The 26,593-nt window shown below is 45.7% G+C and overlaps 1 protein-coding gene across 4 annotated transcripts in view; it reads right to left on the bottom strand.

Annotated features, from left to right (window-relative positions):
- TEX36 (testis expressed 36) overlaps positions 1-26,593 on the bottom strand; it is a 48,726-nt gene that overhangs the window by 4,939 nt on the left and 17,194 nt on the right. For 2 of the 4 annotated variants that reach the window (XM_067027429.1, XM_059053870.2), the window contains one exon: positions 8,658-8,702. Coding sequence is in view for 1 of the 4 variants with exons in the window: in XM_059053880.2 (XP_058909863.1) it covers positions 4,193-4,243 (51 nt within the window). In the remaining 3 variants the exon portion in view is untranslated. Of the gene's footprint in view, positions 1-4,192; positions 4,244-8,657; positions 8,703-12,242; positions 12,261-26,593 lie in introns of those variants that run through there. The other 2 variants (XM_067027430.1, XM_059053880.2) reach the window with 2 other exon arrangements.

Raw genomic sequence — 26,593 nt, 5'->3', positions numbered from 1 at the left:
TCCAGGCGCGCAGGCTCAGCAGCTGTGGCACACGGGCTTAGTTGCTCTGTGGCATGTGGGATCTTCCCGGACCCGGGCTTGAACCCGTGTCCCCTGCATTGGCAGGCGGACTCTCAACCACTGAGCCACCAGGGAAGCCCTTTTTTTTTTTTTTTTTTTAAGAATCAATTTTATTTATTTACTTTTGGTTGCATTGGGTCTTCATTGCTGCACACGGGCCTTCTCTAGTTGCGTCGAGCAGGGGCTACTCTTCGCTGCAGTGCCGGACCTCTCATTGTGGTGGCTTCTCTTGTTGCTGAGCACGGGCTCTAGGCGCACAGGCTTCAGTAGTTGTGGCTCGCAGGCTCTAGAGCACAGGCTCAGTAGTTGTGGCGCACGGGCTTAGTTGCTCTGCAGCATGTGGGATCTTCCCGGAGGGCTTGAACCCGTGTCCCCTGCATTGGCAGGCGGATTCTTAACCACTGCGCCACCAGGGAAGTCCTCCCCTTAACTCTTTGGTGACCAACTTCGTCATGCATCCTTGTGCAACTGTACACCCGTATATATGCATAATCTGCATATATAGGATCATATTATAAATGTGGCTTCAAAAATTATAAATTTATAAAATTATAAATGTGACCTTTTTAATTTATTTTTCTGATCTCTGTTTTATTTTTTTATTTGAATTTTATTTATCTATTTTTTTATACAGCAGGTTCTTATTAGTTACCTATTTTATACGTATTAGTGTGTATTTGTCAATCCCAATCTCTTAATTCATCCCCCCCACCCCCCCACCCCACTTTCCCCCCTTGGTGTCCATACATTTGTTCTCTACATCTGTGTCTCAACTTCTGCCCTGCCAACTGGTCCATCTGTACCATTTTTCTAGATTCCACATATATGTGTTAATATATGATATTTGTTTTTCTCCTTCTGACTTACTTCACTCTGTATGACAGTCTCTAGGTCCATCCATGTCTCTACAAATGACCCAATTTCATTTCTTTGTACGGCTGAGTAATATTCCATTGTATGTATGTGCCACATCTTTATCCATTCATCTGTCGATGGACATTTAGGTTGCTTCCATGTCCTGCCTGTTGTAAATGGTGCTGCAATGAACATTGAGGTGCGTGTGTCTCTTTGAATTATGATTTTCTCAGGGTATATGCCCAGTAGTGGGATTGCTGGGTCATATGGTAGTTCTATTTTTAGTTTTTTAAGGAACCTCCATAGTGGCTGCACGAATTACATTCCCACCAACAGCGCAGGAGGGTTCCCTTTCTCCACGCCCGCTCCAGCATTTGCTGTTTGTAGATTTTCTGATGATGCCCATTCTGACCGCTGGGAGGTGATCCCTCATTGTGGTTTTGATTTGCAATAAATGCCTTTTTATAATTCAATAGTAACTTTTGGTTTCTGTTTCCTTCCCCTTCTTGTAACCCCCACCCCAGATTAACAGTGATAACAAGAGTAATGACAAGAGCTCTCGTATGATCCTTTATAAACACCCGTACCTACAAAAGGGACTTACACCGCTTCATAACAATTGGACCATATGATACATACTATTTTACACCTTGCTTTTCTCACTTAACAATATACCCCAGAAATTTTTCAAAATCCACCTATACATTTCTAATTCATCCTGTATTATATATTTTTAAATGTTTTTAAACAATTTTTAAGTAAATGTAAATAATACAGAGCGCCTCCAGACTCAGAACCTTTCCCTTTTCCCCTCCTCCAGCCTGATTTTCCAAGTTATGGAAAATCAGGCCAAGGTGGAGAGTTTTTCTACATCATGAAGGATCCCTCTCACCAGCTAAATGACAACTGACTTGAGCTCATTTGTATTCTGCAAGTCTGTGGACTAAATCACTGTAAAAAAACATGGCTCTAGCATTCTAATTTCACTCTTTTAAAATATATATTTAATGGCTATAACATGATAGCTGTGAAATAAACCCTTCTGTTAGATATTGTAACCGTGAAATACAGCTTTTTAACTAGTTGGCAGTGAAATTTTTGTTGCATTCAATCACTCAATGACTGAAATATTAAATAGGAAGGTGAAAGTGTGTGCAGAGAGCCTTTTCTACCTAGTAACAGCCAGATTACCACCAGCAAGGTCAACTGCGAAATGACTGTCGCCTCCAATGTGGCAATTGGTCTCCCAAATGGGCTGCTGCTGACGCAAAACCAACAATTTCTTTAATTTTCCCAACAATTTACTTTGGGAAACTTCACGTCACCTCTATTCTTTTTATGCTCTTAGGTGCCGGCAGCAGAAAGGACCCACACCAAAGGCTCCCCACTTAAACTGGGCCCAGGTACATTCCTGGGAGACCAATAGGAGATGCAATGTTCTTTCTCGATTTCTGCCTTATAACAGAACCCTGACTTTGTTTGGGATGGCAACGTGGTTTGGTTGGTTAAAAAATACCCCTCCCGCCCAGGGCTTCCCCGGTGGCGCAGCGGTTGAGAGTCCGCCTGCCGATGCAGGGGACGCGGGTTCGTGCCCCGGTGCGGGAAGATCCCACGTGCCGCGGAGCGGCTGGGCCCGTGAGCTGTGGCCGCTGAGCCTGAGCGTCCGGAGCCTGTGCTCCGCAACGGGAGAAGCCACAACAGTGAGAGGCCCGCGTACCGCAAAAAAAAAAAATACCCCCCGAAACTCCCTTGCAGCTAAATTGGCCATGTGAGCAGTTGAAATGAAAAGTAGAAGTCTGTGGGTGGGGCTCGTGGAAAAGAGATTGTTTCCCCCAGAAAAAGGGGCCGACAGGTGTCCTCCATCTATTTTTCCGTCGACTTTCCTCTCATTTACCTGCCTGAGTTGACACATTGCACTATGACAGGACAGGAGGCTGAAAAGAACCTGGGTCTTTGACCACACCCTAGGGCATCTGTACCAGCCCTGAACTGCCTCCCCCTGGACTGATTGTTACTAGAGAAACACAGACCCCTGTCTGGATAAGGTACCATAGTCAGCTTTTTATAATATTCAGTCAAACACAGCCCTGATACTGTAGGTGATAAAAAGAGGCCAAGCTACTTAGTCTGAGAAGCTTACGTCGTCTCTTCCGAACCAATTAGTGTATGTAGTTCACGTTATTTCCCATTTTACTCTGGCTGCCAGGAAACTCGGAGTCAAATGTTATGTCCAAATAGCTACTGTTTAGGCCATATGGCCTGCATATCTATGTGAGATATTTTCCCAGTCTCAGCCTCTTAAAGTATATTTAAACTGGTTCTGAATTCTTATTTTTATATACTTTACTACTTTATTGTGAATATTTTCCATTCATTACTTTAAATCTGTGAAATGGAGCAGGGTACACAAGAAAGAATATCAGTATAAATAGATATCCCTTGGAATCTGTGGGGCATCGGCTCCCCACATCCCACCCTGTGGGTACCAAAATCCGAGGATGCTCAGGTCCCTTAGCTGCCTTTCAGTATCCATGGGTTCTGCATGGTGGACATATATACATATATATATATATATATTACATATATACATATATATTATCTATATAATAGTTAGCAAGTATTGAGTGGTTACTATGTTTCCGTTGCATTACACTAAGCACCTTTGTATGAATTATCTCATTAATCCCCACAATGGCCTCTAACCTTAGTACACGATGCTCCCATTTAACAGACAAAGAGACTGAGATTTAGAAAGACTAAGTTGCTTAGGGTTTTTAGAGACTTCAGGCCCCAATTTTCCAAGAGGTTTTCCATTTTTCTTTTTCCTTTTAAACAAACACATTAAAATTTTTTTTTCTATGTATTACTGCCCTAAAAGAGGCTAGTACCACAATTTTCTCTGATACGACCAGTGGGGGGGGGGGGGGGAAAGACAAAGATAACCAGCCTCATGGAGTTTATATGATAAATTATATAGTCTGTCAGAAGATAGATGTTATAGAACAGAGAAAAAGCAGAGCACACACCAATTACTGCTTAGTGAACAGTCACAAGTTGCCAGCCTGCTGAGCCTTTTACACTCAGATTAATTTCATTTCATCCTCCCAAGGATACTATGAGACTCCCATTTCACAGATGAAGGGACTGAGGCTGGGTGAAGTGATTTGTCAGATGTCACACTATGGTCAGTAGCAGAAGTGGGATCCGAGCTCAGTTCCGCGTCCTGACCGCACCCATGTGGCCTGAGCAAGATGAGAGAGGGCACCATCCTTCTTACCCATCGTCCGTCCTTGTCTAAAGGTGGGTTGAAGTGTCTCCCTTTGGCCATTTTCTGCAGGAAGCTGAAGGGGGCTGAGGCTGGCTCTCTTATCCCTCCATCGCCTCATGAGTTTTCTACACCTGGGAAGCCACTCCTCCTCGTTCCCGATCTTTCCTTCTCAGCCTCTACCAGGAGGAGAAGGCCGGGAGTGGCCCCTGTTGTCATAGCGTCAGAGCCCACCCATCACAATGGGGGAGGAGCGCGGGTCTTCCAAGCCCCTCAAGGGCTCCTGCCTCGGGTCCCTTGCAGCTGCCGCTCGCCAGCGTGTGAGCCTCCGGGTCCCAGGTGAGGAAGCCATACACACAGATCACACAGGTGTGGACCAGACAGTCTTGAGACAGTGGTGAACTCTGTACCCTCCAAATCCTCTGATGACCTCTGACTTGAATATCCTCATGGTAACCGTCTGTTCCAACCTCCTAGTTTTCAGAGGAGTGAGTTGACTCCGCCTTGTCTGCACCCAGCCAGGACTCAGGCCTCCCACGTGCTCCTTTCCTGGCTGCCTGCACGTCCCAGCTCACTCACTGTGACTCCCCTTACTGCTGAGGCCATGAGGAAGCAGCAGTCATGAGTAGTTATTAAATACCAGGTGCTGTGCCGAGCGCTTTCACGTGTTTTACTTTCTCTCTATGAACCTTTGGGGTTTACAAATGAGAAAACAGAGCCACGTACCCAGTGGAGGGGCCGCCGGGTCACGGGACAGCTCCAGGGCTAGAAGCCTTTCGAGGGCCACCTGGCGTCCCCCAAGCTGCAGAGGTGGCTCCTGAGAGCTGGCCTTCCTCTTGGGGCCCGGACACTCGAGTCCTGCCTCACTTCTACTCGCTTATGTGATATCTGCTTCTCTTTCCCCTCCCTCCCTCCCTCCCTTCCTCCCTCCCTTCCTCCCTTCCTCCCTTCCTCCCTCCCTTCCTTCCTTCCTCCCTTCCTTCCTTCATTTCTTTCCTTCCTTCCTTTTAAAAATTCTGTGTCTTGACAATTCTCTTGGCTACTCCATGTGAAAATAAGAGTAAACATCAATGGGAGAATCTGTCCAACTCTTTTTTTTTTTTTTTTTTTTTGTGGTACGCGGGCCTCTCACTGCTGTGGCCTCTCCCGTTGCGGAGCACAGGCTCCGGACGCACAGGCTCAGCGGCCACGGCTCACGGGCCCAGCCGCTCCGCGGCACGTGGGACCCTCCCGGACCAGGGCACGAACCCGTATCCCCTGCACCGGCAGGCGGACTCTCAACCACTGCGCCACCAGGGAAGCCCATCAACTCTTTTTTTTTTGCTAAGAAATTGTGTCCTCAAGCCCCTCTTCCCCTAATCATCGACGAGGGTGTCCTAACAAGAGTTGCCAGGTTAGTGATATGGGACCTCTCCTCTGGCCAGCACCGACGGCCCAGAGAGGTGTGTTCCTGGATGAGAGGCCCGAGGTGGAACACCAACTGAAACTGAGCAGGTGTTAGTAACCATCTCCACTTACAGATGAGGAAAGGGAGTCTCAGAGAGGTGGACAGACTCACCCATAGTCACATAGCTAACTTGTAGCAAAGTCCAAACGGGAACCCAGATGTACTGAGGCCAGTTTCAATGCCAGCATCAAACAGGATTCGTTTCACTGCACTTCCCTGACCACATTAAATTATCGGGCAGTGAATTTTCTAGGATTGCTTTTAACTCCCTTTCTTTAATCTGCATGAAACTGGGCCTCTTGGCCATCCATGATCCCTCCCTACTGTGAGCTCTGGCAGGCCAGGGGTCAAATGACTGCCATCACGTGCTCCTCCGGTGGCCCTCCCTTCCCAGTTGATGTCATGCCAGGGAGCTCTGCACAAATGGAGGGGAAGGATGAGTGCAGGATGCTGCTTCTCCCACATCAAGAGCCTGAAAGTAAAGCAATAAGGAGGGAGGGAGCTGAAGACTGAGACTAAAAATCTAGAAACGGTGCCATTTCCAAGCCATAGGATTTCACAGACATTCCCTTTGTCTCCACCGACGGAGCAGAAAATCCTTTAGATCTAAAATCTCGTTTCTAAATATATTCTGCATCTCCTCTGTATTTAGTCTTATGCTCTATTAAACAAAGTATACAATCACTGGTTAAGGTGTATTCCAATTTTCCCCTTTAGAACAATTGTTTAAAATTCCAAAAAATTTGTCCAAGACAATCAAAAGCGAATAAAGAAAACCCAGCCAGGAAAAATGAAATTCGATTTTTCTTCAGCTAGGATTTCCTAGCTGCAGATTGGGGTGGGGTTGTTCATTGTTGATGTTATTCTTTTCAGAGGTTTGAATTACTGAGCTGAACTTGGAGACCCATTCTGAAAACAAGTCCTGTAGCACACAGGGCACTAAGATCCCTGGGGCTGAGAACACCGCAGGGTCGAGCTCCAGCCTGCTTTGGGTCTTTGCACGAGCTGGGCCCTGCTCAGAATGCAGTGGTGCAACACCGCCTGCTAAAGGTAGCTGTGGGGCTTCCCTGGTGGCGCAGCGGTTGAGAGTCCGCCTGCCGATGCAGGGGACACGGGTTCGTGCCCCGGTCCGGGAGGATCCCACATGCTGCGCTGCAGAGCGGCTGGGCCCGTGAGCCATGGCGGCTGGGCCTGCGCGTCCGGAGCCTGTGCTCCAGAACGGGAGAGGTCACAACGGTGAGAGGCCTGCGGACCGCAAAAAAAAAAAAAAAAAAAAAAAAAAAAAAAAAAAACGTAGCTGTGAAGGCAGTGCTGAGACATGGGCGTGTTCATTCAACAAATACTGACGGAACACCCACTACGTGCCAGCGCTGTGTTCAAACAGTGGTAAGACAATCACCGAAATCAATTTTTCGTAAGTAGTAAATCATGGATTTGCCAACACATCAGATGACTAGGACCCCCAGTTACTGATTAACCAAACATTATTTTCAGCGCGTTATCTAGAACATTTGTATCTAATTGTTCCACCCAATGTATTTTTCGAAATGACAGCTGTTGTGCACTTTGACTGTTAGATCTTTTACATCCGAAGTGTTAAGGACCTTATGAAGAGCAGCTGCGCCCATCTCTTCCACGAGTTTTCGGCGCACTGTGCCATTCCTTATTTTAATTAGCAATTTGCTGCCTTTGGTGGGAGAGAAAGTGGTGGAACCACGGGTGTGTTTTCACACACGCACCGGCCACGTGCCCAGGCGTGCTGCCCGCACAACTCTCAGCCCTGCACACACACAGGCATCCTGCAGCTCATCGTGCCACCAAATGTTTTACCTCCACCTGCACGTCCACAAAGCCCGGACGACTTAAGTTGCATACGGGAAAAGCCGAGCCACCTGCACGTGAAACGTTGAGCATCTGAGAAATTCTCAGGCATCTGAATTATAAAACACATTTTCTTTTCACCCTGCAAGGTAAACTATCTGGAGTCTTTCTGCAAATAGCAACAGAATTGAGGTGACTCAATTGTACGTTTTTATGATGGCTCATGATTCGTACGGAACTCGTGGAAATTACAAAGGATGCACGACCCATTTGCGCATCATCTTGGAAAGTACTCGGGCATCTGTCACGTGAAGCACAATTTTTTGTTTGTTTGCTTTACCCTACGTTGCAAACTATCTGGAAAATTAACTGCATCTCTCTCCCTTCCACTCAAGAAAACAATTCCTGGATCAAGACAAGTAAGACGAATTGAAAGACAAGAAGGAGAACTTGACCAACCTGGAAGTTTGTTCAGTTGAAAGGTAGAAACAGTAACATTTATAAAAACGCTTGCGCCTCTGCTGGCACGCTTGAGTTGGTAAGGATGTGAGACATCGCCCAGGTAATGACAATTTCTGATTGGTGAAACGTGAGCTGCTATAAACTTTTCAACTCGTGTCTAGAGAAGCTTTTGGTTCACTGATAACTTGGAGAATTGGTCACTCAAAAAATTGCTGCAATCTAGCAAATTGTACTGGACACGGTGAAGGTCACAGTAAATATTGCCGCTGTCCTCACGAAGCTGGCTCTCTTGTGGGGAGACAGACATTACCACACAGATAATTGGTTATAGTTATGAGAGAGGTACTGGGTGCTCAAGACCATGTGACAGTGGGACCTGCATGAATCTGAAGGGTGACCAGGAAGGTGATGAAGAAATGAAGAATGACTTCAATGAACTGAGGGGAGCACGTGCCAGGTGGACGGAGAGCCCGTCAGAGGCCCTGATATCGGGTGGAGCTCGACTCACTCCGGAACCAAAAGGAGGTCAGGGGACCGTGCAGGGTGGAGATGATAGAGGAAAAAGCAGAAGGTGGGCCACTCGGCCTCCAGGCCATCCAGGAGCTGTAGACAGGCACCTTGCCCTTTGTGACCTTGACCAGCTGGCCAATGTCGGTAGCAGACAGAGACTTGAGGAACAGGTAACAACAACACACCAGTTGAGAACTTTTGCTTTTTTAGAGAAATCACCTTAGAAATAAGACTCACCCTTAAGATGCAGCAGGTGTGCCGAATTTATTCTTTCTCCGAATTCTGAAAAAGACAGGAGGAAATATTTAGTTTGATTTCCATTTCTCCACTGGATGCGTTTGTTATTCCTATTTTCACTTCTGTGTTTCCCTGTTTGTTGAAGTTTACGTGGAGACTCGATACTATTGTTTCCACCCCCTGGAAAGACAGCAGCTTTTGTCCTCTCGCAGTTTGAATGGGTCAGTCCTCCGAAGACACAGAATAAAAGACAGCAGTAATTACAAGTATGGTTCAGAACGGAGAGCACTGGAATGGAAAATGCCAGCCTCCACAATCATAAAGCAAAACAGCCAAATACATATATATTTTTCAGCTGAAGAGGAAATGAACAGTGTCTTGGAACGTGATGGTAAGTTCATCTCCATCCCACGCGGGGAGAAGAGAGAGAAGGTGAGGTCCCTCAACGAAGAGATCTGTAGGTCTTTTAAGATCTCCTCTCTCCTCTTACCGTGTACCATAAAACATAACGGCGATTTCATCACTTTGGCAGCAAACTGTGAGCTAATAAAAGAGCCTTGTTACAAAGATAATGAGAAGACAAAGTCATAAATGACAGACGTGGGCTGAGTCCTGATGTTAGACCCCAATCTCTCCAGCTTGACCGGGAGCCGAGGTTCATCAATTCAGTTCATCGTGTGGATGACCACCAATTTGTCCTTTCTTGCTTTTGCTCTTTCTTCACATTCCAGGTTTTCTGTCCACGGCGGCGGGGGGGTGGGGGGGCGGGGGGGTGTGCCTTGAAAAGGCAAATAGGAAATGTACACGGCATCAAGGCTTGCGATGTTGCCTTCGCAAGGTCTTTTTTTCCCTACTTCCTTCTAAGTTGGCCGTGAGGTAAGGAACCTTCCCACCACCAAGGCCTCACTGCTCCAGGTGTGGTCCTTGGACCGGCAACCCAAGCACCACTTGGGAGTTTATTAGAAATGCAGAGTCTCAGGCCCATGCCCAGACCTACTGAATCCGAATCTGTATTTTATCAAGACGATCTGTGTGCACAGAAAGTTTGAGAAGCACCACCCTGGAGAATCTCAAGGCCCTGGTCGGTGCTTGAGACTTTCTCGGTCTTTCTGTGAAAAGACAGAGGATTCAGGGCGCCCGTGGGCCCATTTGACCTTGTACCTACAGAGAAGAATTGCAGCCTAATTCTCGCACAAGGATCACTGTCCTTTTAGACTTTTAAAGATCTGGAAACTCAAGTAGGAGGCTAAAAGAGTTTATATCCTATTTACCTAGGAGGTTTTCCCTTTGGCGCTTAAAACCTTTCTAGAAGGCATAACACCGACCTCAGTGTGCCTGATATGGGAGCAGGGAAGTAGAGAAGGTTTTCCCCCAGAGGACCCCGAGACACATGCTCTTTCTTTGCACAGTTATATAAACAGGCTGCAGTGCGGCTGTCGTAACGTTTCATTTAGATTCCTACCCCACCGATTCAACGGTGGCTCAGGCAAATGACAGTAAACCGAATTCATGATTCCGCCATGCCACGGTCCAGTCGTTATGACGGTGGGAGAACGACCCCATCAGGGCTGTGCGCCTAATTAAGTACCTAGTCAATAACCCGCTCCCTCTGGACCGAGCCATTCGCTTTCTCCATTGTGGGAACAAGATCAAACTGGGCGGTACGTGTGGGCAGTTCATGCAGGAAGAACTCATAGGAGGTGAGGACGGATTGACTGGAATGAGTTATTTCAGAACGAGTGTTGGAGATGGAAGAGAGAAAGCGCTTTCCTTCCCTGGGTGATTCCAATATTCCTTCACAAAGGTGAGACGGGGACCACGTCCAGCTCGCCAGGGGCACACGCACGTGGACCATTTAGAGCAAGCATCCTAATGTGCAGGCGTGTGTCTCTCCAGGGAGGGCTCAGAAATTTGGGAACAGACCATCGCTGGTATGTTGGTAGGCACACAGCTCACAGCTGCACGAGGTCTGTAATTGTTTTGCAGTGAGGTAAGCACTCTCCGTTTTATCTGAAGTCTCAGGACAGCTTGTTGACTGACTGCACTGTCTGGCTGTCCAGCACATAACAGCATTGTTAGGGGAAATGTCAGCAAAGGCACTGAAGGGTGGAGAAACATGAAATCAGATTTCTCACATGACGAGGGCTCGGACAGTAGTTGGGCTTTTGCTGCCCCTGAATGGGGCCGAGGATTCTTTTCAGGCTGATTCGATCAGACACCGCAGTGTTTGTCCAGCCAACCCACCGCGCAGACTAACACATTTTAACAAGTCACCTCCTCTTCCTCCTCCCAGAAAGAGGTCTGGAACGGGCGGACACTTTACCAGTCGCTTCACAGAGAAATGATTCTCATAGTATCCCGAGCCTCCTAAGACTTCACGTTGTATTCTTACCTCAGCCATCCGCTAGGGTAGATGCATCCGTACGACATCTTCTTCCACGGGCACAATTAAAAGGGATTCTCTCCGTTCCAATCTTGTGTTACATTTACATTCAAAGTTACATTGCTCTCTCTTTGCCCTTGCCCTCAAGGAATTGTGGGAATTCAAGTTAATAGGCTTTTAATGGTTCTGTGATAACTGTGATTATAAACTGTGAATCAGATTGCGGGAGCATCGAAGTTCAGCTACATCTCATGCAAAGACATCACCGTTGCTTTTGATCCTCGGTTGAAATTTGGTTTCCAGTGTTCAGACACCACCATTGTAAAAAAATAAAAGCCACCTCATTTGCTTTACAATTGCTTTGATAACAATTTTAAAGCCTTTAAACACACATTTTCCTTTTGATATATTAGTAGTATTTAGAAACACATCCTGTTGCTAAAAATTAAATTTCAAAGTCTACAATTGTATTTCCTGCTTCCTTTTAGATGCTGGGTTTATTTAAAACACATGCAACATGTTAGACACGTGTGTGCACACACACACATGCACTCACACGTACTCACGCGCTGCCTTCAACATTTCACTGCCAAATATTTAGAAATAAATTTTTACTGAGTTCTCTGAACATGTAATTACTGCTTTGAGGCCAGTTAATGAAAATATACTTTTCTTTGAAACATGTTGGCTCTACTAAATGAGCCTTTCCTTGTGAGTCCATAGATGAATCGATGGTGAGCCTCCTTGAAAAAAAGAGGCATTCTCATCATTGTTGCCAGATGTCTCAAGCAAGCCTGCCAAGCTGGGGCCAGAAACACAGCCTTAAAATAGTAGGCACGGAACTGCACCATCAGCCAATTAGGGCCCTCAGAGCAAATTAGCTCTCATTTCCCATTGGCCAGAGCAGCTGTGACTTGTGCACGGACAGCCCGGGAACATTCCAGTGAGCATCTCCTACTGTGGCCAACTGTTGCTGGCATCCGAAAAGGCTGCAGAGAACAGTCAGACCCCAGTTTTTAAAAACTGCCTTTGCTGAAACGCCTCAACTCACTTCCCAGGAAGATCCCCAGGGCCAACCCCAGAGAGCAGGGCATTGTCTAAGGCGAAATAATCCCTGTGGGTAGAATAGTACCAAGTGGCAAAGCCCTCGCAGAGTTGGCCTCTAGATCGAAGGTTTTACTCTCAGGTAAGAGAGCCCTTACCTCCAGGGCGTCCTTGAGGAGAAATCAATGAGGTTGGTTCAGTGGGAAATCCACAAGAATGGAAGCTGAGTGATCGAGCAACAGGCAGGACATGATCTCCAGTTGGAGGCTGCATTCAACATCAATTTTAAAAGAGACATTTGAACAAAAAGCCATGGGAAGCATCGAACCCTTAAAGACCAGTTCATCTGTAAGGAACAAAGGACCACTGAAGCAGAAAGTTGCATCTACAAAGGTCAGCTCTTGGCAACATACACCCCACTGGGCAGCCAGGAGCACTTTAGACACTGTCCAGAGATGCTGCCAGCACTGACATCAGGACCAAGAATTAAGAAATTACTCTTGACAGCAAAGGGTGATTTGGTTGCAATAGCTCTCCGAAAGCCTTAAAAATATCCATGTTTATGATCCAGTAATTTTACATCTGATAATTTACCACAAGAAAATACCCACACGTTTGCACAAAGATGTATCCTGAAGTATGCTCATTATACTATTTGTTAGAGAAAAAAAAAAATCGAAACATAAAGTTGAACCCAATGCAGTCATGAAAAACATAGGAGAATGACAACAGAAAAATGTTTACATTGCATTGTACAGTCAAAAAGAAAGGTAAATACTTCTACAGGATGATCCTCTTTTGTAAAAATGTACATACATATTCATGGAAAGTGGAAAGTTACACTAAAATTTTAGAATTAATTGAATTTCTTTTCTTCATTGAGCTTTTCCAAATTTCCATAATGAGCATGTATTGTTACTGTGGTAGGAAACAAAGCTAAAAGAATTTAAAAAGAAGGTATAGCAAAGCAAGTAATGCATGATCAACGTCTTGCAGCAGTTCAGGCCTGGACAAGGAGAAGGGCATGTAAATTAAGCTATAAAGTATAGAGAATCAGTGATGTCTGCTTAGAGCCGAGAGGGCTAGACTATGGTCAAATCATGAATTTACATGTGTTCCAGGAAAGTGTTTTACAGGCAATCCTCCACACTGCGTTAGGTGCTAAAGGTACCACGGTCAATTATCAGTGGTTCATACTCTAGAGGGCCCATGGCCTGAATGAGGAATGCGTCCGCACTTCCAAAGAAGCATTCCATTCCACCCTGGTGGCAGGCAAAGTTCCCCCATCAGCTCTAGTGGAATCCACCTTAATAAGCTTTGCATTATGGAAAGTAAAATCATATAAAGCTTAAAGTCAGCAGCCGCATGACCCTTGGCCTTAACCCAGACTTTTAAGAGTAAGACCTTGAAGTCAATCAATGAGGAATAATGCAGTTCCAAGTGCCAGCAGTAGCTCTGCAAGCTCTCTAGCTGCTGAGATCTTTAAGCAGGAATGCTAAGACATGCTCAAACGTCTTCACGGGCTCTTCTGAATACAATCTGAAAGTTTCAGTGCTTCGCATCCTCAGGAATAAGACCCCAAAAAGGTAGATCAGGTCAATGTGGGATACCCCTCCTCTCCACTACTGAAAAGCTTTTGCCATGATTTCTTTGATACAAACATTAATTTTTATAGTTAATAGATCACCTGACAGACTTCCACCTGACGGGGGGTTAAGGCAGGCCCCAAGGGCACTGGCCAAGTGATCAAGGCCAAGGCTCAGTCCTAAGGACCAGAGTTGATAACTTCCATATTTAATTTATTCCATTATTAATCACCCTATCAATATCATTAACATAAAGTAACATATTTTCTCTGTTAAACAAAATAAGCATTTTCATCCTGCATCTTTGTTGACCATGTTTTCTGGATTTTAGCGCAGTTGGACTCTTTGGTCTGAAAAAGTTGCCAACCTCTGTTCTAACCCAATCCAGTGGAGTAAAACAGAGTTTTTAAAAGTGTATCTTGAATTATCTGCTGTGTGTTCTCTAAGTTGTACAGTGAGGCAAAAGCCACCTGAATGCTAGTACCTCAATATTTCTCTGTATTTCTCAATATTTCTCTGCAGGACAAACCTTCCAACATTTAGAAATGTATAAGCAGTGGCAAAAACCCTGGGAAAACCCACCCAGGGATGGTGTCTGGAGGCAGCGTCGGCTGGTGGGTGAGAACACAGCATGGGGTGCTTGTACCCCAGCACCGCCACTTACTTGGTGTGTGATCTTGAGCAAGTTACTTAATCTCTTTGTGCATCGGTTTTATCACCTGTAAAATGGAAATAAAAATCTAGTACCTACCGCTTTGGGTTATTGTAAGGATTGAGGCTGTTGATACAGGTCAAACGGACACAACAAAAGTGCCTGACACATAGTTAGGTGGAAATAAACGTTAGCTCTTTTGACTATATGTTACTGGTCCCCCAAAGTGCATGAAGTTTGTCAAGAGGCCCATGGGTGGGAACTCAGTGGTGGTGAGGGCAGGAGGAGGGAGCCTAGGAAGTCAGAGGTGGGCAGGACCAGAGCTAAGGACCCGTTCTGAGGCTCTGGGCGTCCCTCCATAGAGTCCGGGCTTTGGGATGTAAAGGAGGCTGTGGCAGAGGCGGATGCTCTCCGGGCCACCAGAGAAGCCCACCAAGAGCACATCCTAATTCTCCAAGATGGCTTCTCCAGGGCTCTCCCAGGCCCTGACCTGGGGTTCTGTCTCTCATTCTCTTCCTGGTTCGGACGTGAGACCCCCCGCAGCTGTGCTGGCATCCGTTCTTCTTATGACTTGGAGGTAGGGGGGTGCAGCCAGGTGGTGTGTGAGCGGGCTGAGGGCGAGGAGGAGTGCTGTGCAGAAGGGGCCCCCCAAGTGCCACACGGGGAGCCTGGAAGCCTCAGAGGCAAAACCGGATTCTGTACAGCTTTGCTAATGGAAAGGCTTGCTTCAGTCTGAACTGAGGTCTTCCAAGAAAAATCACCAGCAGTGACAGGCTCTTCAATAGGGGATCTAGCCACAGGCCAAAGATCAAGCTTCGCTGAACCAGAGAGAGGGAAGAAAATGACAGTCAAACATCTTCTTTTTCCGCACACAGACTGTAATCAGCTCTCCACAAGGTCACCCTGGAGCTCCAAGGACAGTCCAGACCCTCCTGGCTCTCCTCCGTAATGGACGGAGGCAGTGGTGCAGATAATCCAGCCAAACGGTGGGTAAATCCAAAAGCCATTTCCCTTTGGCCTCGGGAGAAGTTTCCGTGCTCATTCTGAGTGTGGGTGTACGCAAGCCTCCCCGCCAGATCCGGGGCGCAGACTGGGGTCTGGGCAGGTCCCAAGCTGAGGCTTCCCTCGGAGGGAGGCACCTCCCGGCAGCAGCTGTGTGGACTGCGGTCACTGCAGAGCACGGGCGGCTTTGCCGGCCGTTCAGGATGGGGTGTGGGTAGGGGTTCTCCACCCGCCCCCCTCCCCTGGTCCATTCTCCATCCTCGTCCGACCCGTCCAGAGGGCTGACCCTGCCGACAGCATCACCTGGGCTCCTTTGCCTTCTGGCTTTCTGGCAGGGTTGAGTGATAGGACGCAGGAGGAGAGAAAGGAGGGAAAACCTGGGATATCTCTTCCCTACTTCCTTCCTGTCCTGGCATAATTTCTCTGGTAACTTCTATTTTCCTTCCACCTCCGCCCCGGTTCCAGTCTTCACTGAGCCCCAGAACACCACTCCCTCCCTTAAGCCTCTGGTCCCCTGGATGAGCGATGCTGCAGAAGCTTTGTAGTCCCACGTGGGTCCATGAGCGATGCCTTCATTAACGCATTTTCACTGAACTGTCTGGAGCGAGCTCTGTTTCCCGCCGAGCCCTGGCGGACAGAGAGGGTGGTACAGGATGGGGCTGAAGTTGGAGCTGGAGCTGAGAGGCTGGGAGGGCTGAAGCAGAGAGGCATCTCAATACCTGCTCAGAGCACAGCCCCTCCCTAGGTCTGACTGAAGCCCACTGCCCCTGGTGGTGTGGAGGCCGCGTGGCTCTGCCTAGCCTGCCCCCCCATTCCAGACAAGTGGCATCAGGTACAACCCACTTGACTAATTCAGTGTTGGAGGCCAAGCCATCTCTTCCTTGTGGTCCTCTGGGATGACCAACTTCCCTCGGAAATGGAGATGTCGCGTTTTAAAAGGAGACACTTACATGTGGAATCTAGAAAGACGGTACCGGTGAACCTATTTTCAGAGCAGGAATAGAGACGCAGACGTACAGAACGGATGTGTGGACACAGGGTTGGGGGGAAGGGAGGGTGGGATGAAATGGGAAATTGGGATTGACGTAGATACACTGCCGTGTGTAAAATAGATAGCTAGTGGGAACCTGCTGTACAGCGCAGGGAGCTCAGCTCCGTGCTCTGTGATGGCCTAGAGGGGTGGGATGGGGGGAGGCAGGTCCAAGGGGGAGGGGATCTATGGATACATATAGCGGATTCACTTCACTGTACAGCAGAAACTAACACAACATTGTAAAGCGACTATACCCCAATAAAAGAAAATAAAAAGATGAAAGGAGTGACTTACCCAATATCCTTGAGTTTTCCTTCTGAGCCCTCTTCTCTAATCCCATCCTCTTAAAACTGGGATTGGGATTGTATGAGAGGATCTTTCATTGATCACCACTTCCTTGACCTTGACCCTGACCCTACCTTCTATAATCACCCCCCGCATTCTTTCTCCTTAGTCTGCTCAACTTTCTGGCTTCCCGTTGGTTGCAGCCATAGCTGCTCCAACGCTGCCTCTGTTTCTGATAGTTCTAACGTCTAGCTGTATTGCAGAGCTTCTGGCCTCTGTGAGTGGCACCACCGTCCATCCAGGTCCACACACCAGACACTTGGGTGTCATCCTCGTACCGTTCTCTCCTCCACTCCCCAAATCCGAGCCATCCCCGAGGCTGGGCATGTCTCCCTAATCCATCCACATCTCTCTTGAACTCTGCTTTAAGTGGCACTATTTCTCAGCTGAGGGGCTGCCTCCTTCCAGGGACCCTCACGTCCACACTGCCCTCCTCACCAAGCCATCATGCACCCCGTGGGCTCTGAAGATGTAGATCAAACCGTGTCAACTCCCAAAACCCCTTCAGAGGTCTCCACTACGCTGAGCACAAAGACAGTCTTTCCTGGATCCATAGAGCCCTGGCCACTCTGGGCCCTGCCCTTGCCTCTGGCTGCATCTCGCACCATCTTCCCCTCCCCTCCTGCATTCCCTCCGCATCTGCCCCCATTGACCTCAGTGCACTGCTCTGCCCCGTGCCCACCTTACCCCTGTATCTGCTGACTCCTGTTCATCCTTCAGATTTTAAACATCACGTCCTCTAGACCAAGTCGGTTCGCCCAGGTAAGTGTAGAAACCTGAACCTTCCTTCAAAGTCCCCAGCACAGTCTGTAATATGTCATGTGTTCTACTAGCTTCATAAACCCAGGAATTACCTTTGGTTTTGCTCTCACCCCCACATCCTGGTACATGGCAGGTGCTTAATACTCTTGAATAAATGATAGGTTTTTTTTCTATTAAAAATATGTTACAGACAAATTTCTGGGTCAACATGGCCAATTTACCACATGCTTCTATTTCCTCTCCTTCTGGAATCCCTCCAATAAAGGAATTTTTCAAAGGTGTAGACCCACAAGAACGAAGAGAACTAAAGAAGAGACAATAAGGAAAGAAAGATTCAGCAGATTTTTTTTTTGAATATACAAAGCAGGTGGAGAAACAGTAGCTGATGCAGCAAAGAGCAGCAGCTACATCTCAGGTGCCACTAGGAACTGGGAGACACAAAATAGTGTGGAAAGTGGGGGCAGGGCAAGTCAGGGGCTGAAAACAGAGGATTGGTTGAAAATTTGTAGACAGAAGAGTTAAGCCCTCACTCCTTTCCCACTCTATGTAGCCAAGCAACTACTCCTCCCGTCTCCACTCTGGCATCACCAGCAGGCGAGCAGAGGCTTATCCTCCAGATAAAAGGAACCTGAGAGCCTCCACAGGTGAGACATGAGACGTGGAGGTGAAGGCGCACAGGACTAAAAATGGGCAATTCAGTGAAAGGCTAATAATCAGTTAATCTGGAGAAAAGCCCTTAGGCACAGGGACGCAGCTTCTGGCAGCCACAAGTTGGCCAGAGCACACTGAATGGTCTCCAGACAGGGGCGGGGCACAGATGGAGTCCATTACAAAGAACGCGTGTGATATGACAGCCGCAATTTGATCCTGGATCAGCAAAAGAAGAAAGGCAGCTATAAAGGATGACATGAGACCATTGGGGAATTCAAATACAGACTCTATATTGGATTTTATTTTATGATAATAATATTATGCAAATATAGGTGAATGTCCTTGTTCTGAGAAGAGCTACGCTGAAGTATTTAGGATGGAGGCATCACAATACCTGTACCTTCCAAATATTCAACAAAGGAAATTATACTCATATAGATATATATGTGAATGTATGCATAGACAGATAGAAATATAAGTGGATGGATGGAACTGACCAGGAAAGAAAAAGACAAAATCAGAGGAAGCTGATGTGGCAAAATGTTAACAATGATGAGGTTAGGTGTGGAGTATTCAGGTGTTTGTTGTTCTGTTCTTCAGGTTTTTTTAATAGTAGGCTTGAAATTTTTCAAAATAAAACAGAAAAAAAATAATCCAAGTAGCATAACCATTTCTCAGCAGCAGCACTGAAAGCTAAGACCAATAACAAGAGTGCCTTATACTGAATGATTTTTCAATTCAGGTTTCTATTCCCAGCCAAACTATCTTCCCAAATAGTAAGGGTAAAACAAATATATTTTTAGCACATGCAAGAACTCAACATTTTTATATCCCATGTAAATCTTCTCAGGAAACTATTGAAATATGTGCTTCGAACAACACAGATGGGATGTGGGAAATAACAGGAGAAAGAAGGGAAGACACAGGATGCAGTGGTGCAAAGAAACATCCACTCCAGACTGGAGCAGGAGGATACTGGGCTTCTGCAAAAAGAGGAAAAACAAAACAAAACAAAAAAGAACTCTTGTGCCTGCCCCGGTGGAGCTTGTTATCAGTAAACACGTAGCAGGGCATTAAGGAAAATGTAGTGATGATAGTACATAGAAAACTGAGCAAATGTAAAGTTGATGTCACTGTTAACTCCAGAAAAAAAAAAGTATTCTGGAAAATAGACAAGGGACTAGAACATGTCTGGCTCAGCAGCTGACAACCTTTGTAAAGTTACAATAGCCAAAAACACTGTTTTTTTAATTTAACCAAAACTATGTGAGGGTGGGGGTGGGAAGTGTGTAGAAAAGTAGGGAGTTGTTGTAATTAAGTCCTCACACCTCTGGTTTAACATGTCTGGAAATTAAAAGATAATGTTAAAAAATGATTAAACAAGAAATAGCCGTCCAAAACAACTGAAAGCAGAGGCTCAGATGGATATTTGGATATCCATGTTCATTTGCAGCAGCCAAACGGTGGAAACAACCTAAATTCACAGGCAGATGAATATGCATAAACAAAATGTGGCATATACATACAATGGAATATTACTCAGCCTTAAGACGGAAGGAAGCTCTGACACCTGCTACCACATGGATGAGTTTTTTGTTTTTGTTTTTGCGGTATGCGGGCCTCTCACTGCTGTGGCCTCTCCCGTTGCGGAGCACAGGCTCCGGACGCGCAGGCGCAGCGGCCATGGCTCACGGGCCCAGCCGCTCCGCGGCACGTGGGATCTTCCCGGACCGGGGCACGAACCCGTGTCCCCTGCATCGGCAGGCGGACTCCCCACCACTGCGCCACCAGCGAAGCCCCGTGGATGAGTTTTGAAGACTTTATGCTCGGTGAGATAAGCTGGTCACAAAAGGACAAATATTGTGATTCCACTTCTATGAGATACCTAGAATAGGCAAATTCATAGAGACAGAAAGTAGAGGTTCTGAGGGGCTGAGGGGATGGGGGAGTGGAGAGCTACTGTTTAATGGGCACAGAGTTTCTGCTCGGGAAGGTAAAAGAGCTGTGGAGTTGGATGGTGGTGATGGTCCCACAACATTGCGGATGTGCTTAATGCCACTGAACTGCACACTTAAAAGTGGATTACGTGGATTAAAAGAAATACTTGTATAAGAGTAGTATTTGGGGCTTCCCTGGTGGCGCAGTGGTGGGGAGTCCGCCTGCCGATGCAGGGGACGTGGGTTCGTGCCCTGGTCCGGGAAGATCCCACGTGCCGCGGAGCGGCTGGGCCCGAGAGCCGTGGCCGCTGAGCCTGCGCGTCTGGAGCCTGTGCTCCGCAGCGGGAGAGGCCACAGCAGTGAGAGGCCCGCGTACCACACACACACACACACACACACACACACACACACACACACACACACACACACACACACACACACACACACACACACACACACACACAGAATAGTATTTGGAGTTACAGTGGTATAGTATTTGGAGTTACAGTGGTAACTGACAGGAGCAACAGCCAGGATCTCTGAGCATTCACCACCTGGAAGTGATATGGGGCGATGGGAGGAATGTGGCCAGAGACTGCTCCTTTTTATTACAGTCCTTTTTGCACTGTTTGACTTTTAAAAGTACAGTGTTCACATTCCTACAGGCCTGCTTTAAATACTTTATGTATGTGCTCATTTAATTCTCATATCACTATGAGGTAGGTGTCTGTTCCACATTTTGGAGAAAGAAAACAGATCAAGGGAGGTGGAGAGGGCTCCAGCCCGGGCAGGCTGACTCCAGAATCCCTGCTCTTAATCATTCTATTTTGCTGCCTTTAATGCATGTGTATTACTGTGATTCAAGTAAAAAGTTAATTTTAAAAATATGCTTGTATACATATTTTATGTGCTAGTGTGAGAATATCAGATTCCTGGGAGCGGAACACCCCCAATTTCTATAAAAGATGAAACATGGCATTCAGTTCATCATGTGGGCATAAAACCTACTGGAATAACACTGATACTGACATTATGCTCATTTTATTATGCAACTGAAGCACAGAAGCAAATAACTTGTCTTTGTATTATAATTTTTTAAACATCTTTATTGGAGTATAATAGCTTTACAATGGTGTGTTAGTTTCTGCTTTATAACAAAGTGAATCAGCTATACATATACATATATCCCCATATCTCCTCCCTCTTGCCTCTCCCTCCCACCCTCCCTATCCCATCCCTCTAGGTGGTCACAAAGCACCAAGCTGATCTCCCTGCACTATGCGGCTGCTTTCCACTAGCTATTTTACATTTGGTAGTGTATATATGTCCACTCCACTTTCCCACTTCATCCCATCTTACCCTTCCCCACTTCATCCCATCTTACCCTTCCCCATCCCCGTGTCCTCAAGTCCATTCTCTGCATCTGCGTCTTTATTCCTGTCCTGCCCCTAGGTTCTTCAGAACCATTATTTTTTTAGATTCCATATATATGTGTTAGCATATGGTATTAGTTTTTCTCTTTCTGACTTACTTCACTCTGTATGACAGACTCTAGCTCCATCCACCTCACTACAAATGACTCAATTTAGTTCCTTTTTATGGCTGAGTAATATTCCATTGTATATATGTGCCATGTCTTCTTTATCCATTCATCTGTTGATCGACACTTAGGTTGCTTCCACGTCCTGGCTATTGTAAATAGAGCTGCAATGAACATTGTGGTACATGACTCTTTTTGAATTATGATTTTCTCAGGGTATATGCTCAGCAGTGGGATTGCTGGGTCAATATGGTAGTTCTATTTTTAGTTTTTTGAGGAACCTCCATACTGTTCTCCATAGTGGCTGTATCAATATACATTCCCACCAACAGTGCAAGAGGGTTCCCTTTTCTCCACACCCTCTCCAGCATTTATTGTTTGTAGATTTTTTGATGATGGCCATTCTGACTGGTGTGAGGTGATACCTCATTGTGGTTTTGATTTGCATTTCTCTAATGATTAGTGACGCTGAGCATCCTTTCATGTGTTTGTTGGCAATCTGTATCTCTTCTTCGGAGAAATGTCTATTTAGGTCTTCTGACCATTTTTGGATTGGGTTGTTTGTTTTTTTGATATTGAGCTGCATGAACTGCTTGTAAATTTTGGAAATTAATCCTTTGTCAGTTGCTTCATTTGCAAATATATTCTCCCATTCTGAGGGCTGTCTTTTTGTCTTGTTTATGGTTTCCTTTGCTGTGCAAAAGCTTTGAAGTTTCATTAGGTCCCATTTGTTTATTTTTGTTTTTATTTCCATTTCTCTAGGAGGTGGGTCCAAAAGGATCTTGCTGCAATTTATGTGATAAGAGTGTTCTGCCTATGTTTTCCTCTAAGAGTTTTATAGTGTCTGGCCTTACATTTAGGTCTTTAATCCATTTTGAGTTTATTTTTGTGTATGGTGTTAGGGAGTGTTCTAATTTCATTCTTTTATATGTAGCTGTCCAGTTTTCCCAGCACCACTTATTGAAGATGCTGTCTTTTCTCCATTGTATATTCTTGCCTCCTTTATCAAAGATAAGGTGACCATGTGTGCGTGGGTTTATCTCTGGGCTTTCTATCCTGTTCCATTGATCGATATTTCTGTTTTTGTGCCAGTACCATACTGTCTTGATTACTGTAGCTTTGTAGTATAGTCTGAAGTTGGGGAGCCTGATTCCTCCAACTCCATTTTTCTTTCTCAAGACTGCTTTGGCTATTCGGGGTCTTTTGTGTTTCCATATGAATTGTAAAATTTTTTGTTCTAATTCTGGGAAAAATGCCATTGGTAGTTTGATAGGAATTGCATTGAATCTGCAGATTGCTTTGGGTAGTATAGTCACTTTCACAATGTTGATTCTTCCAATCCAAGAACACGGTATATCTCTCCATCTGTTGGTATCATCTTTAATTTCTTTCATCAGTGTTTTATAGTTTTCTAAGTCTTTTGTCTCCTTAGGTAGGTTTATTCCTAGGTATTTTATTCTTTTTGTCGCAGTGGTAAATAGGAGTGTTTCCCTAATTTCTCTTGTATTATAATTTTTAACAGGTCTCCCTGGTTTTTGCAGCCCCCCTCCCACTTTTCCCTCTCAGCTCCCCTGTCACAGTGATCATCACTATGTGGTACATGTGGAATAAAACACAAGAAAAATGAGCACTGAGACGGTAAATTAAGCTTCCTTTAGAAATAGAGGAAAACAATTTTTCAGTTAGAAAACATGTTGAAATATTATTTTTACAGTGAAACTAGTTACATCACAATTTTAAATTACATTTCCATTTGAAATGGAGTCTTTTTGCACCACCTACTGGAATATACAGATCTATATACTCAGAGGTTTCAAAATTATAAAACCACTTTTAAATTTTAGAGTTACATGTCTAGTTATCTTCAAGAGACCAGCCCCTTTGACATGCTGGAAATACCAAATGCTAATTTACTTCAGGGATCATTTTCTAAAACAAACTTTCTTTAAAAGCCAAATTTAATCATCTAGCTAAATTAACAAATTGTACAGCTGTGTATAAAAATGAAATGATTAAGCCAAATACATCAACCAAAAGAGATAAAAATGTAAATTAGCAGCAAAACTGAAATCAATACATATTATCATTGCTAACTCACTATTAAAAAAGAGAATTCAAACAGACAAATGGAAAGTGGCAGCAAACATAAGCAAACAGGATAATAAACAGAACATAACGCCACATTAATTTAAAAAGAACTCACCCAATGAAAATTTGATAGTGTTTATATCCAAAGTAAAAATCATTGTCATGGCTTAAATACAGCCAAACATCAACACACAATGTATTTGTATTTAGGTTTTTTGACATTTTAAAGGAAACATCCACAGAAAATTTCATGTTTCATTACAAACTACTCCAAGCAATAAATTTCTCAGAGAGAATTTCAAGATGGCAGAGCATTGTGGAGATCACCTTCCTCCCCACAAATACATCAGAAATACATCTACATGTGGAACAACTCCTAAAGAACACCCACTGAACGCTGGCAGAAGACCTCAGACTTCACAAAAGGCAAGAAACTCCCCACGTACCTGGGTAGGGCAAAAGAAAAAAGGGAAAGAGACAAAAGAATAGGGACGGGACCTGCACCTCTGGGAGGGAGCCGTGACGGAGGAAACGTTTCCACACGCTAGGAATCCCTTTCACTGGCAGAGATGGGGGTGCGGGGAAGCTTCGGAGCCATGGAGGAGAGCGTAGCAACAGGGGTGCAGAGGGCAAAGCGGAGAGATTCCCGCACAGAGGATTCGTGCTGACCAGCACTCACCAGCCCGAGAGGCTTGTCTGCTCTCCCACTGGGGTGGGCGGGGGCTGAGAGCTGAGGCTCAGGCTTCGGAGGTCGGATCCCAGGGAGAGGACTGGGGTTGGCTGTGTGGACCCAGCCTGAAGGGGGGTAGTGCACCACAGCTGGCCGGGAGGGAGTCCAGGAAAACGTCTGGACCTGCCTAAGAGGCAAGAGACCATTGTTTCCTGGTGCGCGAGGAGAAGGTATCAGAGCTCCAGAGAGGAGCGCAAGCCACGGCTATCAGTGAGGACCCCAGAGACGGACATGAGACGCAGCAGCCACCAAGAGGCCTGTATGCAGGCACAGGGCACTATCCACACCTCCCCTCCCGGGAGCCTGTGCAGCCCGCCACGGCCAGGGTCCCATGATCCAGGGACAACTTCCCCGGGAGAACGCACGGCGCGCCTTGGGCTGGTGCAACGTCATGCTGGCTTCTGCCGCCGCAGGCTTGCCCCGCATCCATACCCCTCCCTCCCACTGGCCTGAGTGAGCCAGAGCCCCCGAATCAGCTGCTCCTTTAACCCTGTCCTGTCTGAGCGAAGAACAGATGCCCTCAGGCAACCTACACACAGAGGCGGGTCCAAATCCAAAGCTGAACCCCAGGAGCTTTGCGAACAAAGAAAAGAAAGGGAAATCTCTCCTAGCAGTGGATTAAATCTCCACAATCAACTTGATGTACCCTGTATCTGTGGAATACCTGAATAGACAACGAATCATCCCTAACTTGAGGTGGTGGACTTTGGGAGCAACTGTAGACTTGGGGTTTGCTTTCTGCATCTAATTTATTTCTGGTTTTATGTCTACCTTAGTTTAGTATTTAGCATTTATTATCATTGGTACATTTGATTATTGATTTGGTTGCTCTCTTCCTTTTTAAAAAAAATATATATTTTTTTCCTTTTTCTCTTTTTGTGAGTGTGTATGTGTATGTTCTTTGTGTTACTTTGTTTATATAGCTTTGCTTTTACCATTTGTCCTAGGGTTTTGTCTGTCCATTTTTTTGTTTGTTTGTTTTTGGTTGTTTTAGCTTAGTTTTTAGTGCTTGTTATCATTAGTGGATCTGTTTTTTGGTTTGGTTGCTCCCTTCTTTCTTTTTTTCTTTTTTTAATTACTTTTAATTTTTAAATTTTTAATAATTAAAAAAATTTTTCATTTTAATAACTTTATTTTATCCTTTCTTCCTCCCTCCCTCCCTCCCTCCCTTCCTTCCTTTCTTTCCATTTTTATCTCCCTTTTCTATCTCCCTTTTCTTCTGAGCCGTGTGGCTGACAGGGTCTTGCTGCTCTGGTGGCGAGTCAGGCCTGTGTCTCTGAGGTGGGAGAGCTGAGTTCAGGACATTGGTCCACCAGAGACCTCCCAGCTCCACATAATATCAAATGGCAAAAGCTCTTCCAGAGATCTCCATCTCATTGCTAAGACCCAGCTCCACTCAATGACCAGCAATCTGTAGTGCTGGACACCCTTTGCCAAACAACTAGCAAGACAGGAATACAACCCCACCATTAGCAGAGACGCTGCCTAAAATCATAAGGTCAAAGACACACCAAAACACACCACTGGATGCAGTCCCTCCCACCAGAAAGACAAGATCCAGCCTCATCCACCAGAACACAGGCACCAGTCCCCTCCACCAAGAAGCCTAGACAACCCACTGAACCAACCTTAGCCACGGGGGGCAGACACCAAAAACAATGGGAACTACAAACCTGCAGCCTGGGAAAAGGAGACCCCAAACACAGTTAAGTTAAGCAAAATGAGAAAACAGAGAAACACACAGCAGATGAAGGAGCAAGGTAAACTCACCAGACCAAACAAATGAACAGGAAATAGGCAGTCTACCTGAAAAAGAATTCACAGTAATGATAGTAAACATGATCCAAAATCTTGGAAATAGAATGGAGAAAATACAAGAAATGTTAAACAAGGACCTAGAAGAACTAAAGAGCAAACAAACAATGATGAACAACACAATAAATGAAAATAAAAATTCTCTGAATCAACAGCAGAATAACTGAGGCAGAAGAACAGATAAGTGACCTGGAAGATAAAATAGTGGAAATAACTACCACAGAGCAGAATAAAGAGAAAAGAATGAAAAGAATTGAGGACAGTCTCAGAGACTTCTGGGACAACATTATATGCACCAACATTTGAATTATAGGGGTCCCAGAAGAAAAAGAGAAAAAGAAAGGGTCTGAGAAAATATTTGAAGAGAT

Source organism: Kogia breviceps, chromosome 2 (assembly GCF_026419965.1).
Source record: "Kogia breviceps isolate mKogBre1 chromosome 2, mKogBre1 haplotype 1, whole genome shotgun sequence".
Lineage (NCBI taxonomy): Eukaryota > Metazoa > Chordata > Mammalia > Artiodactyla > Physeteridae > Kogia > Kogia breviceps.
The sequence above is the reverse complement of the archived record's forward strand: the minus strand, read 5'-3'. Positions and strand labels throughout refer to the sequence as shown.